This window comes from Canis lupus, chromosome 24 (assembly GCF_003254725.2).
Source record: "Canis lupus dingo isolate Sandy chromosome 24, ASM325472v2, whole genome shotgun sequence".
Taxonomy (NCBI): domain Eukaryota; kingdom Metazoa; phylum Chordata; class Mammalia; order Carnivora; family Canidae; genus Canis; species Canis lupus.
The window spans coordinates 33952029-33968392 of record NC_064266.1 but is presented as its reverse complement, the minus strand read 5'-3'; the positions used below and the strand labels follow the sequence as shown (position 1 = coordinate 33968392).

The following is a 16364-nucleotide window of genomic DNA, read 5'->3' as shown; positions in this document are numbered from 1 at the left end:
CCTTGGGAGGCAAGCGTAGGGAATGTGGATCTTATTCCCAAGGACACAAGAAATAATCAGAGAGTTTTAGTAGGTTATAGGGAACATGGGCAGAAACGGGGTGACCCAAGTGGAGGAGGCTGTCAGGAGGTGAGAGGGAGGTTGATCTGGACTCAAGGGATAGCAGTTGGGACAGAGGAAAGTAGGCTGATGGCAGGTAAACTCAGAAAGGACTTGCCCACTGGGATGGGAGTGGCTTGGGGCAGAGCTCTGTTCTGGCTGTGTGACGGCTAGGGTCTCATTAGGCATCCATGTGGATATAGGTGGGCCATTCCATATATGAGCTCTAGAAAGGAACCGGGCTGCGGACACCCCCACAAATCTCCCTCTCAGGCAAAAATGCACGTATGAGGTCAGCGCATGGCCACAGGCTTGTCCAGTCTCTCATGGCGTGTTCACACAGACGCACTCATTCAGGGGCATCGGTCACCACGGTCTCACCCCGCGGGGATCGTGTGTCACAGATACACATGGCCCTCTGGGCAAAGAAGAAGGACCTTCTGAGCCAGGGGACCCTTGTACAGTTCTGACAGCAACAATAACTAGGGCAGCCTGAAAACAGAACTCCAAAATTATTTGTTCCCTCCCCTGAAATCTAAATGGGCTTGTGACTGCTTCAACCAGTAGGTGGCACAGAGTGGCCCTGCAGACTCCTGAGGCTGGGTCACTGAGACACTGGCATCTCAAGCCCTAAAGAGTCCAACCACCCCAATGCTGCCATGCTGTGGAGAAGCCCAAGGCACACAGGCCACGTGTGGACACGTCGGCCAGCACTGTTTCCAGAACACTCCTTCAAATGATTCCAACTCCTAGCTGTCACATCTTTCCAGCTGAGGCTCCCGACACAGTGGAGCAGAGACAAGCCATCCCTTCTGTTTCCAGTCTGGATTCTTGACCCACAAATTCCACGAGGGTAATAAATGGATGTTTTTAAGGTAAAAAGTTCCAAAGCACACTGTTAATGCAGCAATAATAATAGGAACAATAAACTACTGAATGATAATTATACACTTTAAGTATTTTGGGTGCATTAGCTCACTACTGGCCCTCACAACTGTTCGATGAGATAGTAACTTTATGACAATTTACTCCCGTTTTATAAATGAGGAAACTGAGACAAAGGGAGATAAAATAAGTGGCTTGCATAATAAATAAGTAAGACAGGTAGTGCTCAAGGACACACAATAGTATAGAACTGAGCAGGAAGTCAAGGCCACTCCTGGGGAAATCAGGCTCTTGGCCATCACACTCTACTGCCTTTCTGGGATAGAGAAGAGCCCAAGAATGGCCTGATGACTGTTGTCACATGACAATGACAATTCCTCCTCTAGAATTGTCACTTGGATGTCAGCAAGTCCACTTGCTCAACTACAGACCCCAACGGTTAAAGCCAGACATAGACAAGACCCCTTAACTCATGCTCTGAAACCCATTGTTCTTATTTCCTATTGCCCTTTCTGCACTGACGAAGATGTTTTGCAATGATTGGAACAGGCCAGAAAAGCCCTGAGAGCAAAGGAATGCCTAAAAGACCACATCCCCTTCTCTGCCCGTGATCACGTGCTGAGCACATACCAACCCCCACTCATGATCACACGCTCTCTGCTAGGTCTCTTGTGGTACCCCCTTGAACCTCTCCTTACCTAGGTCTTACCCTAGGTGTTTATCTTGGGGAGGGAGAGGGTAGTTGTTAACGTTTGAGCCTACCACCTCCCTCGGCTGCCCACACCCCAAACAAATTTCTTCCTTTCTCTTTTCCAATTCCTTGTCTCTTGAGTTATTGGCTTCTCTTGCAGTGAGTTAATCTGTTTGTTCGGCAGCAGTGTTGGCAGACCCATCCAAGAGCTATGCTTCTGATCTGTCCATGTCCCACAGGGATGTAATGGTTGGCTGTGGCAGTGCTCACTCCTCAGTCTCCTGAGTTAGTGGTTATGATAGATTGATGACACGAGGACCTCATAAGCAAGGTCTGGACCACTCCATTCCTATGTGATCACCTATAGAAGTTGTATGATAGAAAGAGCATGACGTCCCTAGATCTCTGTGGCTCATATTAAAGTCATGACGATGTGTGTAGGATCGCTGTCTCTCCTAGATAATACGGAATCCTTCTTCATTTGTTGGCCCCAAAAGAGAAAGGAAATGATTTAATTGGTCCTTTTGGTAAGCATCTTCAAAAATGGTATCCCTTGAAGGTGGGCAGGACCAACTAACTCATTTCTAATACAGCAAAAGTGATGGATGTCATCTCAGAGATTAGATTATAAAAGACAGTGATTTCCACCTTGCTCGTCCTCTCCAGATCTCTCACTCACCCTCTCTGATGGAGTCACCTGCCAGCTTGTCAGCTGCGTGATGGAGAGGCCCAAGTGGCAAGAGCTGAGGGTGGCCTCCAAGCAACAACCAGTGAGAAATTAAATCCTGCCATGACTTAAATCGCCACAAAAACAAACAAAAAAGGAAAGTCTGTGACGATGCCAAAAAGGGATGTCAGAACTGATCAAAGTTGGGTTTTCTCTCCCCTAAGAAGTGAGGAAGGACATTTGAGGAAGTGACATTTGAGCTGAGCATGGAAAGCTATCTGGATGGGTCTAGGCAACAAAGGGAGGGAAGAGCACTTCTGGCATGGGAAACAGCAGGTGCAAAGGCCCTCTCACAAGAGAGAGGCTGCAAGAATTGAGAGACTGATAGAAGGCAAATGTGTTTGGGTATCAGACAGCAAATGGGAGCTTGGCAGAGACGAGATTTGAAGAGGGACGGAAGGGTCCCACGCAGGACCTCGTGGGTCTTTAATCTTAAGTATAATGCAGAGGCATTGAAAGGTTTTAAACTAGGTTTTCCTACCATAGAAGCCAGAACCAGTCTGACCATAGCAACTGGGACTTGTAAATATGTTTGCACAGTGGATTTTCCAAAGGAGGGGTTCAGACAGATTTGGTTACCATGGAGATGGCTATGTGGCCACTAACAATGATGATAATGAAGCCACAAACTTGGGAAACTGGGCTTCGTAAATAGAATTGGTTCTGGGTGAGCTTTGAGTAGTCTGGGCTGATGAAAGGTGCTGGAAACCACATTGTGCCAACACAAAGGGTCTGATGCCTGAAAAGGTGGCTTGCCCTGTGTATGAATGGAATGCAGGGACTGCAGAGCTGAGGCTTGGTGTCATAGCAACCCTTGGACGAAAGGGTCTTTCTTTGGTATTTCAAACAGGGTCCCAATGATGGGGGAAGGAAAATGAGCAAACGGTGTCTGCCATCCCCCAGGCAACCCTCACGAGCAACATCTTATTTAATCTTAATAAGCAATTGTCACAGTCAAACTAATTATCCTCATTCTGAGGATGATGAATCTGAATCTCAAAGAAATGGTGCTTGTGGCTGCATCACACAGTGTACCAGGCATTTGTGGCTGCCTCCCCAGTGGCTATGCCTAGCTCCCTTCCTCCTTGCTTCTAGAGCAGGTCTCCATCTGCACAGGCCAAAAATGCCAGATTCTCACTTTTCCATCTTCCTCAGGAGCTAAAGCAAAGATGCGTGGCCCTATTGTGGCCAATGTCCCATAGAGGAAGGCTGGTGGGAGAGGAGGGACTTCTAGCAAAGGGTTTTCTCCCAAAGAGTGGTGCATAGGATGTAGCACCTCTCTTCTTTAGCCAGATGTTTTTGTAACTTCATATCATGTGTGGAATTTTGGTGGCCGTCTTGTGACCATAAGATGACAAGTGTAAGGACCAAAGCTAAGGCTGGTAAAGGGTATGAATACAGACATGAAGGTAGAAAAATGGGAAGACCATGGGTTCTTAAAATCATGAAGTAACTGAAGGATACCTGGGACCCATGACTTCTTAAAATTTTATTCTGTTGGATAATAAATGAACGTATTGTTTATCCTAAGTAAGCTATTTAGTTGACAAATCTCTGCTCCTTGCAGCTTAAAATACCAAAACTGTGGCAGCCTACTGATTTTCTCCTGTTATAATTCCTCCCCTACTTCCTTTTAGTAATACTCTCCCAAAGTTTTAGCTGAGTTCATGGCTGCCCTGCCTAGAGAATAGGTTTTTTCCAGCTTCCTTTTTAGCTTCAGGGGCCATGTGACTCAGTTCTGGCCAAGAGGATGTGAGTGGAAGCGATGTGTGGAACTTTGGATCAAATTCTTAGCTGCCTATCCTCACTCTAATTCCTCTTCTTGCCAACTGGAGTAGGGGTACAACTGGAATAGACTCAGTTGAGGCTGCCAGAGCTATGCCCCTACATAAGAAAGAAAGATCTCTCATAATAAGCCACTATTTTTGGGTCACTTTGTTATAGCAGCTTATCCTGTACCCTAACTAATACAATCACTAAAACACACAGCCATCCCCAGGTGGTACAAGTCAGGGCTCTTGCAGCAAGCCACACTAACCCTTTGCTCCTGTGACCGAGCACTGGTAGCTAAGACATGGGGTAACGGGGGTCATCTACAATGCAATGTGGCTCTGATATCACACTATGGGGAGGCCCATCCCCCTGAATAGTGGTTGGATGCTGGGAGTCTTTTTATAATAGCTATTGTATTAAGCCCTCCATAAATAATATTAGCTTTCACCTCCATAGATGATATGCTTATCATGTGCCTGGCATGGTACTATGGGTTTTATTTCTAGTTACTCATTTAATCCTCACAAAGCCTCCATGATGGATATTATTTATAATCTTATACATAGATGAGAAACTAAAGCACAGAGAGGTTAAAAAACTTGCTCTTCCCCAAACATGCAAAGCATACTTCTCCCCCAGGGCCTTTGCACTTGCCATTCCCTATGCCCAGAATGCTCATCTCGCAGGCATCCATTCACAGGGCTCAAACATTACCTGTTCAAAGAAGCCTTCTTAATTACCTTATTTGAAATTGTACCACTACCCATCCCCTGCCACCACTCTACGACCCATAGGGTGACCATATAATTTATCATCCAAACTAGCACGCTTTTAAAAATAAAGAGGGGACAGGCAGCGGTTTAGCACCGCCTTGGGCCCGGGGCGTGGTCCTGGGGATCCGGAATCGAGTCCCGCGTTGGGCTCCCCGCGTGGAGCCTGCTTCTCCCTCTCCCTGTGTCTCTCCTTTCTCGCTCTCTGTGTCTCTCATGAATAAATAAATAAATTCTTAAAAAAAGAAAGAAAGAAGAAAAAAGGAAAGAAAGAAAGAAAGAAAGAAAGAAAAGAAAGGAAAGAAAGAAAGAAGGAAGGAAAGAAAGAGAAAGAAAGAAGAAAGAAAAGAAAGAAAGAAAGAAAGAAAGAAAGAAAGAAAGAAGAAAGAAAGAAAAAGAAAGAGAAAGAAGAAAGAAAGAAAAGAAAGAAAGAAAGAAAGAAAGAAAGAAAGAAAGAAAGAAAGAAAGAAGAAAGAAAGAAAAAGAAAGAGAAAGAAGAAAGAAAGAAAAGAAAGAAGAAAGAAAGAAAGAAAGAAAGAAAGAAAGAAAGCAAGCAAGCAAGCAAGCAAGCAGCCCCGGTGGCACAATGGTTTAGCGCCGCCTGCAGCCCGGGGGGGTGACCCTGGAGACCCAGGATCGAGTCCCACTTTGGGCTCCCTGCATGGAGCCTGCTTCTCCTTCTGCCTGTGTCTCTGCCTCTCTCTCTCTCTGTCTCTATGAATGAATAAATAAAATCTTTTAAAAAAAAAAAAAGAGTGAAGAGGGGATACAATCAATAAACGATTTCCGCAAAGGGCCCAAGAACTGGGAGGCGTGGGCACCAAGGCCGACCAAGAAACCCGGCACTTCAGGAGAGAGCCCAGGACGGCCGAGAGTTGCCGAGGGTTGCCGAGGGCGCACGGAGATAGCCGAAGATGTGGGAGGCGGGGCCACTGCCACAGGCGGAAGCGTCGGCCTCGGAGTGGCCGAAGAGGCCCGAAGACTCACGGGGCGAGCCGAACATCGCCGGCAGTTTCCGGAGAGAGGCGACGGGCTCCGAGAGGCGGCGCCGAGGCGCAGTCATGGCGGCCCCCGACGCCGCTGCCGGCGCCGAGAGCGAGGAGCCGCCGCGGGAGGCCGAGGCGCTGGCCGCGGCCCGGGAGCGGAACGGCCGCTTCTTGAGCGGCCTGGAACTGGTGAAGCAGGGCGCCGAGGCGCGCGTGTTCCGCGGCCGCTTCCAGGGCCGCGCGGCGGTGGTGAAGCACCGCTTCCCCAAGGGCTACCGGCACCCGGCGCTGGAGGCGCGGCTCGGCCGGCGGCGGACGGTGCAGGAGGCCCGGGCGCTGCTCCGCTGCCGCCGCGCAGGTGAGGCGGGCGGGCCGGGCGCTGGGCGGGGCGGCCGGGGGCGGGGCGGGGGTCTCCGTGAGAGAGAGGTCTCCCCCCCCCCGCCGTGCACCTCCTGCCTGAACTTCTGCCCTCCGCCCTCGCTCTCCGTTTCATCCCTTCTCCGGGAGCCGCGTTTCTTAGCAGCTGGTTCTAGCGGCCGCGAGCATGTGTCCTGGAGCCGTTGCTCTACCGCTGGTACTCCACGCGACGCCGAGCGCCCCGGGCCTCAGTTTCCCCATTTCTACCGTCTCCGTGCCCGTGCATTCTCTCTTCATTTCCTTCCTTTTAATTAAGGAATTACAATGCTTGCCGTGGAGCCAGGCTCTCTGGGTTCAAATACCGACACCCCCTCCCCCCGCCCCCCACCGCTTCCTATGCAAAGCTTGCAACAAACGGCTTAGGCGTCCTCCCCTGTGAAGGGAATTCACAGTACGTTGGAATGTATGGCTGGTCCACAGCACTCAGTCCATTTTAGATTTCATTGAATCCTTTCTTGCTTTTTCGTTAAGGGACGCCCGGGTGGCTCAGTGGTTGAGCATTTATTTGCCTTTGGCTCAGGTCACGATCCCAGGGTCCTGGGATCGAGTCCTGGCTTCGGGATCCCGGCTAAACTGAGCCAAGGTGCTTCTCCCTCCACCTGTGTCTCTGCCTCTGCCTCTGTCTCTCTCACGAATAAGTAAATAAAATATTTTAAAATAAATCAATAAAACACCATTGTACACCACCAGGGTATGCCTTGTCCTCAGATGAGAAACTGAGGCTCAGGTAACTTGTTCAAGGTTGCACAGTTAGTGACCCAGCCAGGCTCTCAGCCCATTACTCTGACTCAAACACTGGCCTTTGACATTTACATGTCCTTTCTTTCTTTTATTGATATTCTTTTTTAAAAATAATATTTTAAAAGATTTTATTTATTTATTCATGAGAGACACACAGAGAGAGAGGCTGAGACACAGGCAGAGGGAGAAGCAGGCTCCATGCAGGAAGCCCAATGTGGGACTGGATCCCGGAACTCCAGGATCACACCCTGGGCTGAAGGCAGGCACTAAACCGCTGAGCCACCCAGGCTGCCCTATTAATATTCTTTAGGCACTTGCTTTACACCAGGACATTGTTAGGTGATGGGAGAGCTGGAGAAATTTTGTAGCCAGCAAGCAGACATCTGCCCTTGCATGGATTTAATGGGGTTATTTGTGTGCTCCTGTTCTCTATTTTCACTCTCTCTAGGACGTAATTTCCATTAAGTAGGGATCATAGCTGCTTTGTTTCCTGCTGTATCCTCAACTGAGATGGCTCCAGTATGTAGAAAAGCGTGCTGGGCCTGATTGTCATTCAGTCTTTGAATGCAATGAATTCTTGAATGATTCATATTCTATAAACAGAAGCAGAGGCTTGGAGAATTGATTTGACTTTTAGGTCAAACAACTAATAAGGAAGGGAGCCAGGATTTGAATCCACCCTTTCTGACTGTAAAGGTGAATATTTCAGGCAACACATTGTTTGGCCCATCTGAATCCTTCTGAGGATACAAGAACCTACTCTGACTATGCTTACCCTTCTGGCTCTTTGCTGTTGTTGTTTAGGGAAGAAGTATGACACATGAAATCCAGTCATAAAGAGTGGAAAGGAGGAGGGCGCTTTGGCACTCCTAAACCTAGCTGTGGGGTAGCTTAAGGCACAGTCCTGCAGGGCATGAACAGGGAAAGAAACTTCCAGATGAGTTAAGTTGTACTGTTCTGCAGCATTCCTAAATCTCTTTTCCTAGAAGAAGCAGATGTGCACTGTAAAAGTCTGGCTCAGTCTTTGAAAATCAAACTTAACATTAGGAAAGAATTGAATCCAATAACCATTTATATCTTGATTGCAGGGATATCTGCTCCAGTTGTCTTTTTTGTAGACTATGCATCCAACTGCTTATACATGGAAGAAATCGAAGGCTCAGTGACTGTTCGAGATTATATTCAGTCTACCATGGAGACTGAAAAAACTCCTCAAAGTCTCCTCAGCCTAGCCAAGACAGTTGGGCAGGTTTTGGCTCGAATGCACGATGAAGACCTCATTCATGGTGATCTCACCACCTCGAACATGCTCCTGAAACCCCCCGTGGAACAGCTGAACATTGTGCTCATAGACTTTGGGCTGAGTTTCATTTCAGCACTTCCAGAAGATAAGGGAGTTGACCTCTACGTGCTAGAGAAAGCCTTCCTCAGTACCCACCCCAAAACTGAGACTGTGTTTGAAGCCTTCCTGAAAAGCTACTCCACCTTCTCCAAAAAGTCCAGGCCAGTGTTAAAAAAATTAGATGAAGTTCGCCTAAGAGGAAGAAAGAGGTCCATGGTTGGGTAGAAGGGTCTGTTTGATGCGTACAGGCATTTAGGCCATTTATGTCAAAAGGAACGTGAAGGAGTGCTCCAAATACGAGATTAGACCTAAATAAAGGTGTTGAGACATTTTAAGTGCTGTCTGTGATCATGCTTGTTAAGTATCATTATTGTCCACAGTTCTCAACACATTCTAAGCAGAATTGTGTATCTAAAAGAAATCTAGGACAGGCTTTCTCCCGCTGTGCCATATATACGTTGGGTACGTGGACATGGCATTGCAGAACATTGAACCACATAATGAGGATGTTATTTGCCTTTCAGTCCTTTGGGTGAGACAAAGACAAAGTCTCAGTTGGTGACGGATGTCTCTATCAGCCTGCTAATCCAGCATTTTTTTGTTGTGTGCATGGCCTAGTCCTTTGGAAACCAATATATGGGATATCACCAGCATTTTAAAACTGAAGTAGTATCATAGACTAGGAAATCAGAGTGCATGACATGTAAGTACTGTTTTAGAAAACTTGTTTCAAAGGTGTATGTAGACAAGGGTATATACCGGGTTTTGATATAAAGTATACTTCTTTTTGAGGGTCATAGTCAAGAAAGGAAAAATGCTGCTTTACTCCAATTAGTCTTGTAAAAAAAAAAAAAAAAAAAAAGCAGGCTCATAGCAGCCAGGCAGCTGAAATGTACATAATTTTATAGAGAATTGTTTTTGTTTTTCTTGCTCTGTCAAAAAGTTGACTGATAGAAAGTTCCTTTTAGTTTATGTAGATGAGTCCATTTTGGTCACAGGTAGTAAGTATATAGAACAAAAGAGGTGAAGTGGCCTCGAAAGGACTAGAATTTGATAAAGCCTGATTTGAGGGAAGGGGCAGGAAAACTGAGCTAAGGTGCAAGATGCCACAAATTAACTTACACTTAAATCCCTGCCCGTCCTCAGTTTCTCCCCTAGAGGTGTGTGGCTGTGGGGAGGTATAATAAAGTACCTTTCCTCCTTGCCAGCTCCGGTTAGCAAATAAATATTTTGAGTGCCTTATATGTAGCTGGTATCATATTGGATCCTGGGGTGTGCATGGGGAGTGAGCATTCCTGGGAGTCTGGGGCTGTGTCTCCTTCACCATAGTCAACTCTGCCTGTGGCAGATGCCCAGGGATGAACAAAAACTTCCCTTCCTGGGTGACCAGTAGAGAGGAGTGTTAATATCGTTGCCTGTTTACTGCTTGTTGGATACTGTGCCAGGAGTGTTTATACCGTATTTAAAACAACTCTAAGGTTTTCTCCCCAGTTTGTGGATGGAGAAATGGGCTCCAAGAGGGGTGACCTTGCCCAAGATGTCACAGGTAGCAAGGGATACTTCTACATGATTCCCAAGCCCACATGCTCTTCATGATTCTTTAAGAAATGAGATGCTGGTTATGATTATATTATTATTTGTAATATTATTTTATATATATTGTCATATTATACTTAGTATTTATATAGTTATAATTTTATCTTTATATTATTATAGTATGTATTGGCATTCTATAACATTTTCAAAAAACTTCAGGGGCCCTAGGAGCTGGCAATAATTTTTTCAATGACTATTTTCAGCATGACTGAGAGGGCTCATTTCCTCACATGTACTATAAGGCTAATAAGGCTGGTATCTGCCTTGTGGGGAGAGTGAGTGGTTCACATGCACATGCAGGCAGTAAGTTAGCAAATACCTGGTGCTCGCTGTGTGCCCAGGCACTGGAGTTACAGAGGAGACACGAGGCTGTCCTTACTCTTACAAGGAAACAAACTGACACTGGAAATGCTGTGTGCAGAAGTGGGAAGCGGGGAGCATGGTCCAGGCACAGGGACAAAGTTGGCAAAGGCGGAGCATCCTTGGGCAGTGAGGCCAGGGTGGCGGGTTTGCAGGGAGCAGAGTGGAGGAGGAGCAGGGAATGATATGGGGGAAGAGGGAAGGACCAGATCACACAGGGTCTTGTAACCAGCCTGGGTTTTGTTCTCACTGCATCTCAGTCTTTTAAACAGGGAGACATTTACATTGGTAGAAAAGGGGCTCAGAGAGGGCAATCAGAGACGCGAGAAACCAGGGGGAAGGCTGCTCCACTAGCCAGGTCAGTGATGGTGGTGGCCTTGGAGCGGAGGACTTGGCGCATGTGCTGTGAACCGCTTGGCCCTGTTGGTGTGTGTGGCACTGTGGCCAGTGGCAGTGGAGAAGTTAAAATGATCTTTGTAAGCATTGAGGGAGAGGGCAATACTGGAGAAACCCCAAATGTTCCCAGGAGGAGAACTGTCCCTTTGTATGCTCAGCCTGTAGCCCATGACGGGAAGTAATGGATTAAAGCATTCCTAGACGAGCCGTGAATTCCACCCCTGGTTCATTATCTCACAAAGGGCTGAGCAACCCACCGCAATTCCAGTTTCCTCAAAGTCCTCGTGGGGACAGCTGGTACTTTGCAGCTGTGAGCCAGTGGCACTAGCAGCTCCGTGTGAATTCCAATGGGAACCTTCCCAGGCAGGAGTTATAAAAACCTCATTTTACAGATGGGGAAATATGCTCAGCAATGCAAAATATCATGTCCTTAGGGTCACATAAATGACAGAGCTGGGATTCAATCCTACATTTTTAAGCCTAGCAGTTCACCATTGAGCAGTTACTAAGTTCTTTGCATGCATTAACCTATTTGACAGAGGAGGCAATTGAAGCACAGGGGAATGGAGCCTTGCTTGGCTGAGGTCACACAGATAGTGAGTGGCATAGCCAGGAAAATATGATGTGACATTGTGATATGTCCAACACTGCCAAGGACACAATGCCCACATCTTTCTAGAACATTTAGAAGAGCTCTTGTGGCTGGCCTATGGACCACGGAGTAGAGTTACCCAAACTGGGCACAGTGAGTGCCCTGTCCAGCAGGCACATTCTTGTTTGGTAAACTGACCACACTCACGGCATGTGCTTGCCACGAGGATCTGGCAACCCCTGCACCGTTGAGGGGACCTGTGTCTCATCTCTGCTGGGATGGGTCCTGGTTCCGATAACAACTTATTTACAAAGCCAGGCAGCCAACTTGTGGGCCATAGTCAGCCAAGTTGATTTTTTAAAATACCACATTAAGATACTTGTCTTGATTTATTGAGTTTTTAGGTGCTCCCTTAAACGTGTGCCTGCAGGAGAGCCTCCCTTGCCTCATCCTGGTCCTGACCCTGCTGCCACTGGCCGCTAGAACCCCTGGCCGTGAGAACCCAGCTGACAGGGCACTGGGACTTTCCTCTAGTGCCCTGAATTCACAGTGCTGCCACTCCAAACGACCCAACCACCCTTTCTGGGGCCCAGAGGAGTGGCTCTGTTTGCCAGCAGAGGTCGCCAGTTACTGTCCTTGTCAGTGTGAAGAAGCTTCCCTCCCATTCCGTCTTCCTCCCCCACTTCTCTCGTCCCCTCCCTCCTCTGCCCCTCCTTCTTCCTCTCCTTCCCTCCTTTCCATCTCTCTCCCTACTTGGAACTTGGTTCATTTATCCACTCAGCACCTCAGCTGAGCATCCCTCTCTGGCAGGCCCTGTGCTAATCACTCGGGCTGCGTGGGGCTGTCTAGTTCTCTCCTGATTTAATTTTGTCATTCACTCCCTCACCTCTTCACTCATTCATTCACTGGGTATTTGTTGAGCACCTTGGCTGTGTCTGGCTCTGTGCTGGACCCTGAAGAAGCTACAGGGATGACGGAGCCCAGCTCCACCCTGGAGCCCCTTCCCCCCCTTTCGACACTGCTGCAATCCACGGTGTCCCCATTGCTCCCCCTGCTTCTGACCTGCCTTCCATACTCTCCCCTGTTCAACAACCAGAGGCACCCTTGTAAAGCCAATCTATGCTGCTACTCTAATCAGAAACGTGATGGCTTCTCATCTCATGTCTCCTTGCTTACCAGCTGTGTGACGTGGGACCCACTCATCGCACCTCTTGGAGCCTCAGTGTCCCCATCTGTAAGATGGATTGATGATGGTGCCTACCTCGTGGAGCTGCCGTGAGCGTTGTCATGGGTCAGAATCCCAGGAAGCAGACTGTGAGCTGCAGTGAAGGTGGGATGTTTACTAAAGTGTGCCTTTGAGGGTCATCCCTCACAGAAGGGAAGGAAAAAGGGAAGAGAAGGGCAGGAGAGGGCAAGAGAGGGCAGGGGGAGAAGTACGATCAGAAAACAGACCCAGCAATGGCCTCAGCTGACCCCATGGGGAGGTTTTGGCCACAGTGGCCCTGCAGTGATGTCCCAAGTTGGGCTGAGATGAACAGGCCCTCATAATCCCCCATCACACAGTCACTGGTGGGCCACCCCTGGAAGGACATGAACATGGGTGAGGCCATTCTCTGCAGAGACACCATCCTTGAAGGGCTGACAGCTGGTGGCTGTCTCCTGACCATACTTCCTACATTTAGGGCAAGCAGGCTTGTCTTGGGGACCTGGGCTGCAGGTTGATGCCCAGCACAAGCATCAGTGAAATAATGCATGTAGAGTGCTACCACAGTGTCTGGCACATTGTAACGACTAGCAACTGTTATTATCATATGACCTATTAATACAATTTTTACAAACAACAAATAGGCAATTATAATAAAGCATCATTTGCTCCACTTAGAAGCCAAAGATACACAGGTACACTTCCCCACACTGCTGGCCCCAACTCCAGTGTTTCCGAATCCAAAGTTCTGGGCCTGAGCTGAGAATTTGCATTTTAACAAGTTCCCAAGTGATGCTGTTCTGAGAACCACTGCCCTAAAGAAAATCCAAGTGTTCCTGAGAAGGACAGCAGGTAGATGCTAAGAAGGCAGAAACAGCAGTTATTTACTGTACCCATTTTAAGGATGAGGAAGCCAAGTCTCAGAGATGCTAAGTGACTTGCCCAGTCATCAGCTTATAAATGATAGAGCTTATGCCAGGCACTGTCATTTGCCAACCAAAAGTCACCCTCTTGATTCCTTTTGGACAGAGCCTCTATTTGTTCAGGTATTTAGTAGGTGAAAATGGCTTCATCTCAGGGAATGTCGGCCTGGTCCCTGATATACAGATGGGCATGTAATTTTTTTCTGGCCAATAAGACACAAAGCAAATCTGCAGAAGTTGCTTCTGGGGCAGAGAAGTTAGGAAAGGTGTGAGAATTCTCTTTATGCCCTGATTCCAACACACCCCCAATCAGCAATTCCTCCCTTTAAGTGCAGTGGTGATAACTGGAGGTTCAGCAGCCGTCTAGGGACCAGAGGCTGCCCTTTGGGTAAAGCATCAGTGAGAGGAAGACAAGGGAATAAAGAATGGGCAGAAATGTGAGTCCATCCTTAGTGATGTCACACCTCAGACCTCTTTTCCCTGACTTATGACTTGTATAAGTAAGCATCTTTGAAGCTGAAAGTGCTTTAGCCAGGTTTCCTATCACTTGAAGCCAAAATAATTCCTAACCAAAACACAGATACCCGTCCCCTAAAGTCATACTTCTTCATTGGCATCTTGCTGCCTTCCTGGGTCAGCTTGGCATATTGGGCAGCACAGGCCTGTCTACTGAGATCAAAGTGAAGAAGCATTATAGGCAGACTCCAGCCCCTTCCCTTCGCAGGCTGGAAGGTGAGACCCCTGGACTGAGATTCAGCCTCTGGAAGACCTGGCCGATCTCTGCCAGCAGCTTCCTCTGTGTGTTTGGCCCCTTCTGTTCCTCTGCCTCTACTTGGTCACCCCGTTCTTCCAACAGACAGTCCTGCTGCTATTTCAGGGACTTTGTACTTGCTGTTCCCTTTGCCTGCAACACTGTTCCTTATGGATCTTGATGTGGCTGCCTCCCTCACTTCCTGTAGGTCTCTGCCAAATGCCACTTTGAGAGGTCTCCAGTGAGCACCCTATATAAAAGTGACACCCCCTCCCAGCCCTCCCTAGCCTTTCTTTTACTTATTTTTTTTAAATTTTATTTATTTACTCATGAGAAACGCAGAGAGAGAGAGAGAGGCAGAGACACAGGCAGAGGGAGAAGCAGGCTCCACGCAGGGAGCTGACATGGGACTCCATCCCGGGATTCCGGGATCACGCTCTGGGCCGAAGGTGGCGCTAAACCGCAGAGCCACCCAGGCTTCCCCCCCAGCCTGACTTTCATCCCATTCCTGAGCACCTGTTGCTGTCTTTCACATTCATCTGCTTGATTGCTTCATATTTACCCTGTGGGCAGGGGCCTGGTTTGTCCCCTACTCCAGCTACGGTTTCTACAATAGTGCCTAGAAGGTAGTAGGTGCTCTGTAAAATTTGCTGAGCTGAATTCCCTCATGCCAGTGCAGCCTGCTTGTGGAAAAGAAAATCATGGAGCCACATGAGGCTTCCTCCCACTACCCCAAACACACACACGCATGCACACGCACACACACATGCACACACACGCACACACCACCTACCCACAGTCTTCCCTGCTGGAGGCAAAACAGAGGATGGTCCTGGCCTGCAGCTTGGAACAAAAAACATTCAGAACCCTGGGGGTTTGGTGCCGATCAAGATCAAAGGCCTTCTCGTATTTGTAAACCTTCCTCTCCTGCCCGGGACACAGAAGGTTAGGGGATGGCCCAGAACCCAGAGTTAGATGAGCCCACTGGCTGGGGTGGGGGAGGGGGACGGGGGGGGGTACTCTGGGCCTACCCCCTCCCCCATAGAGAGGAAAAGCCCTGCACGGCTGAACCTCTTGCTCCCTCCCCTCAAACCCAGCCAGAGAGCTAAAAGGGGTAACTAATCCCAACCCCAGCCTGAGGCCCACCTGCTGGGACTGGATTCAAAGCCAATATTGCTCTTGGAGCTATAGAGGCCTGACCAAAATGACCCACTGAAAAATGCTGACAGCGGTGCGTGACTTAGTGAGGGGGGCAGGAGGGGGGCACTGAGTCCTCCCCTTCTGTGGAGGGGGAGTGGAAAGCTGGTACTAATACTCCCCGAGCACTCCCCTCTCCCAGCTTTATTTTTCTCCAGAGCAGTGAGCACTATGGGAGATGTGACACATTTCATTCATTCATCTTATTAAAGAGCTAATAAAATGAAAGCTCCATGAGACCAGAGATTTTAATCTTGTTTGTCCACTGCTATAGCCCCAGCACCAAGAATGATACCCAGTATATAGTAGATGCTCAGTTAACACTTGTGAATGAATGAGAGTCATGCTTTTGGTTGATGTTCATAATAATAAAGTACAATGACTTAAGGCATTTTCAATTTTTCAGGACTTACTGGACCTCTGCTACGTTCCAGGTACTGTCCCAGGTGCTGGGAATGTGGCAGGGAGTAATTTGGACTCTTTGTTCTCATGGAGTTTAATCTAGCGGAGAATACTTCAAACGATGACTCACATAGTGAAGGAAAGAACTCCGGGGATTTTATAGAGTGTATGACGCGAAGTTGAGGAGTTGAGGAAGGTTATGTTCCAGTAGATGGGGGGGGGGGGTGCTCTGAAGAGGTAACATTTGAGTTGAGACTTGAGAGAAGGAAGCAACCATTGAGATGGGATGGTGGGAGGGGGCGCAGGGGGACATCCAGGCAGAGGGAGCTGTCATGCCAAGTACTCTGCATGTTCAAGGAGTAGGAGGAAGGTTGCAAAGAGGGAGGCATTCAGCGATCAAGGAGAAGGCAGGTCATCAGGCATGGCATGGTCATTCATGTAAGTGCTCAGCACAGTGCTTGACCCACAGCAAGCCCTTAAAACCTGGGCTGGTGACTATAATCAATATGTAT

The 16364-nt window shown here is 48.2% G+C and overlaps 1 protein-coding gene across 1 annotated transcript; it reads left to right on the top strand.

Moving 5' to 3' along the window:
• The first annotated feature begins 5968 nt into the window (after nucleotides 1-5968).
• TP53RK (TP53 regulating kinase) lies at nucleotides 5969-8766 on the top strand. The gene is made up of 2 exons (XM_025470305.3): nucleotides 5969-6289; nucleotides 8178-8766. The coding sequence occupies exons 1-2, from the start codon at nucleotides 6007-6009 to the stop codon at nucleotides 8654-8656; spliced, it is 762 nt and encodes a 253-aa protein (XP_025326090.2). The 5' UTR covers nucleotides 5969-6006; the 3' UTR covers nucleotides 8657-8766.
• The last annotated feature ends 7598 nt before the right edge of the window (nucleotides 8767-16364 follow it).

What these genes read in the sequence shown, in the direction of transcription:
- TP53RK (XM_025470305.3), top strand. Translation starts at nt 6,007, where the DNA reads ATGGCGGCCCCCGACGCCGCTGCCGGCGCCGAGAGCGAGGAGCCGCCG. An exon ending in GCTCCGCTGCCGCCGCGCAG is followed by an intron (nt 6,290 to 8,177) that starts GTGAGGCGGGCG and finishes TCTTGATTGCAG; the next exon opens with GGATATCTGCTCCAGTTGTC.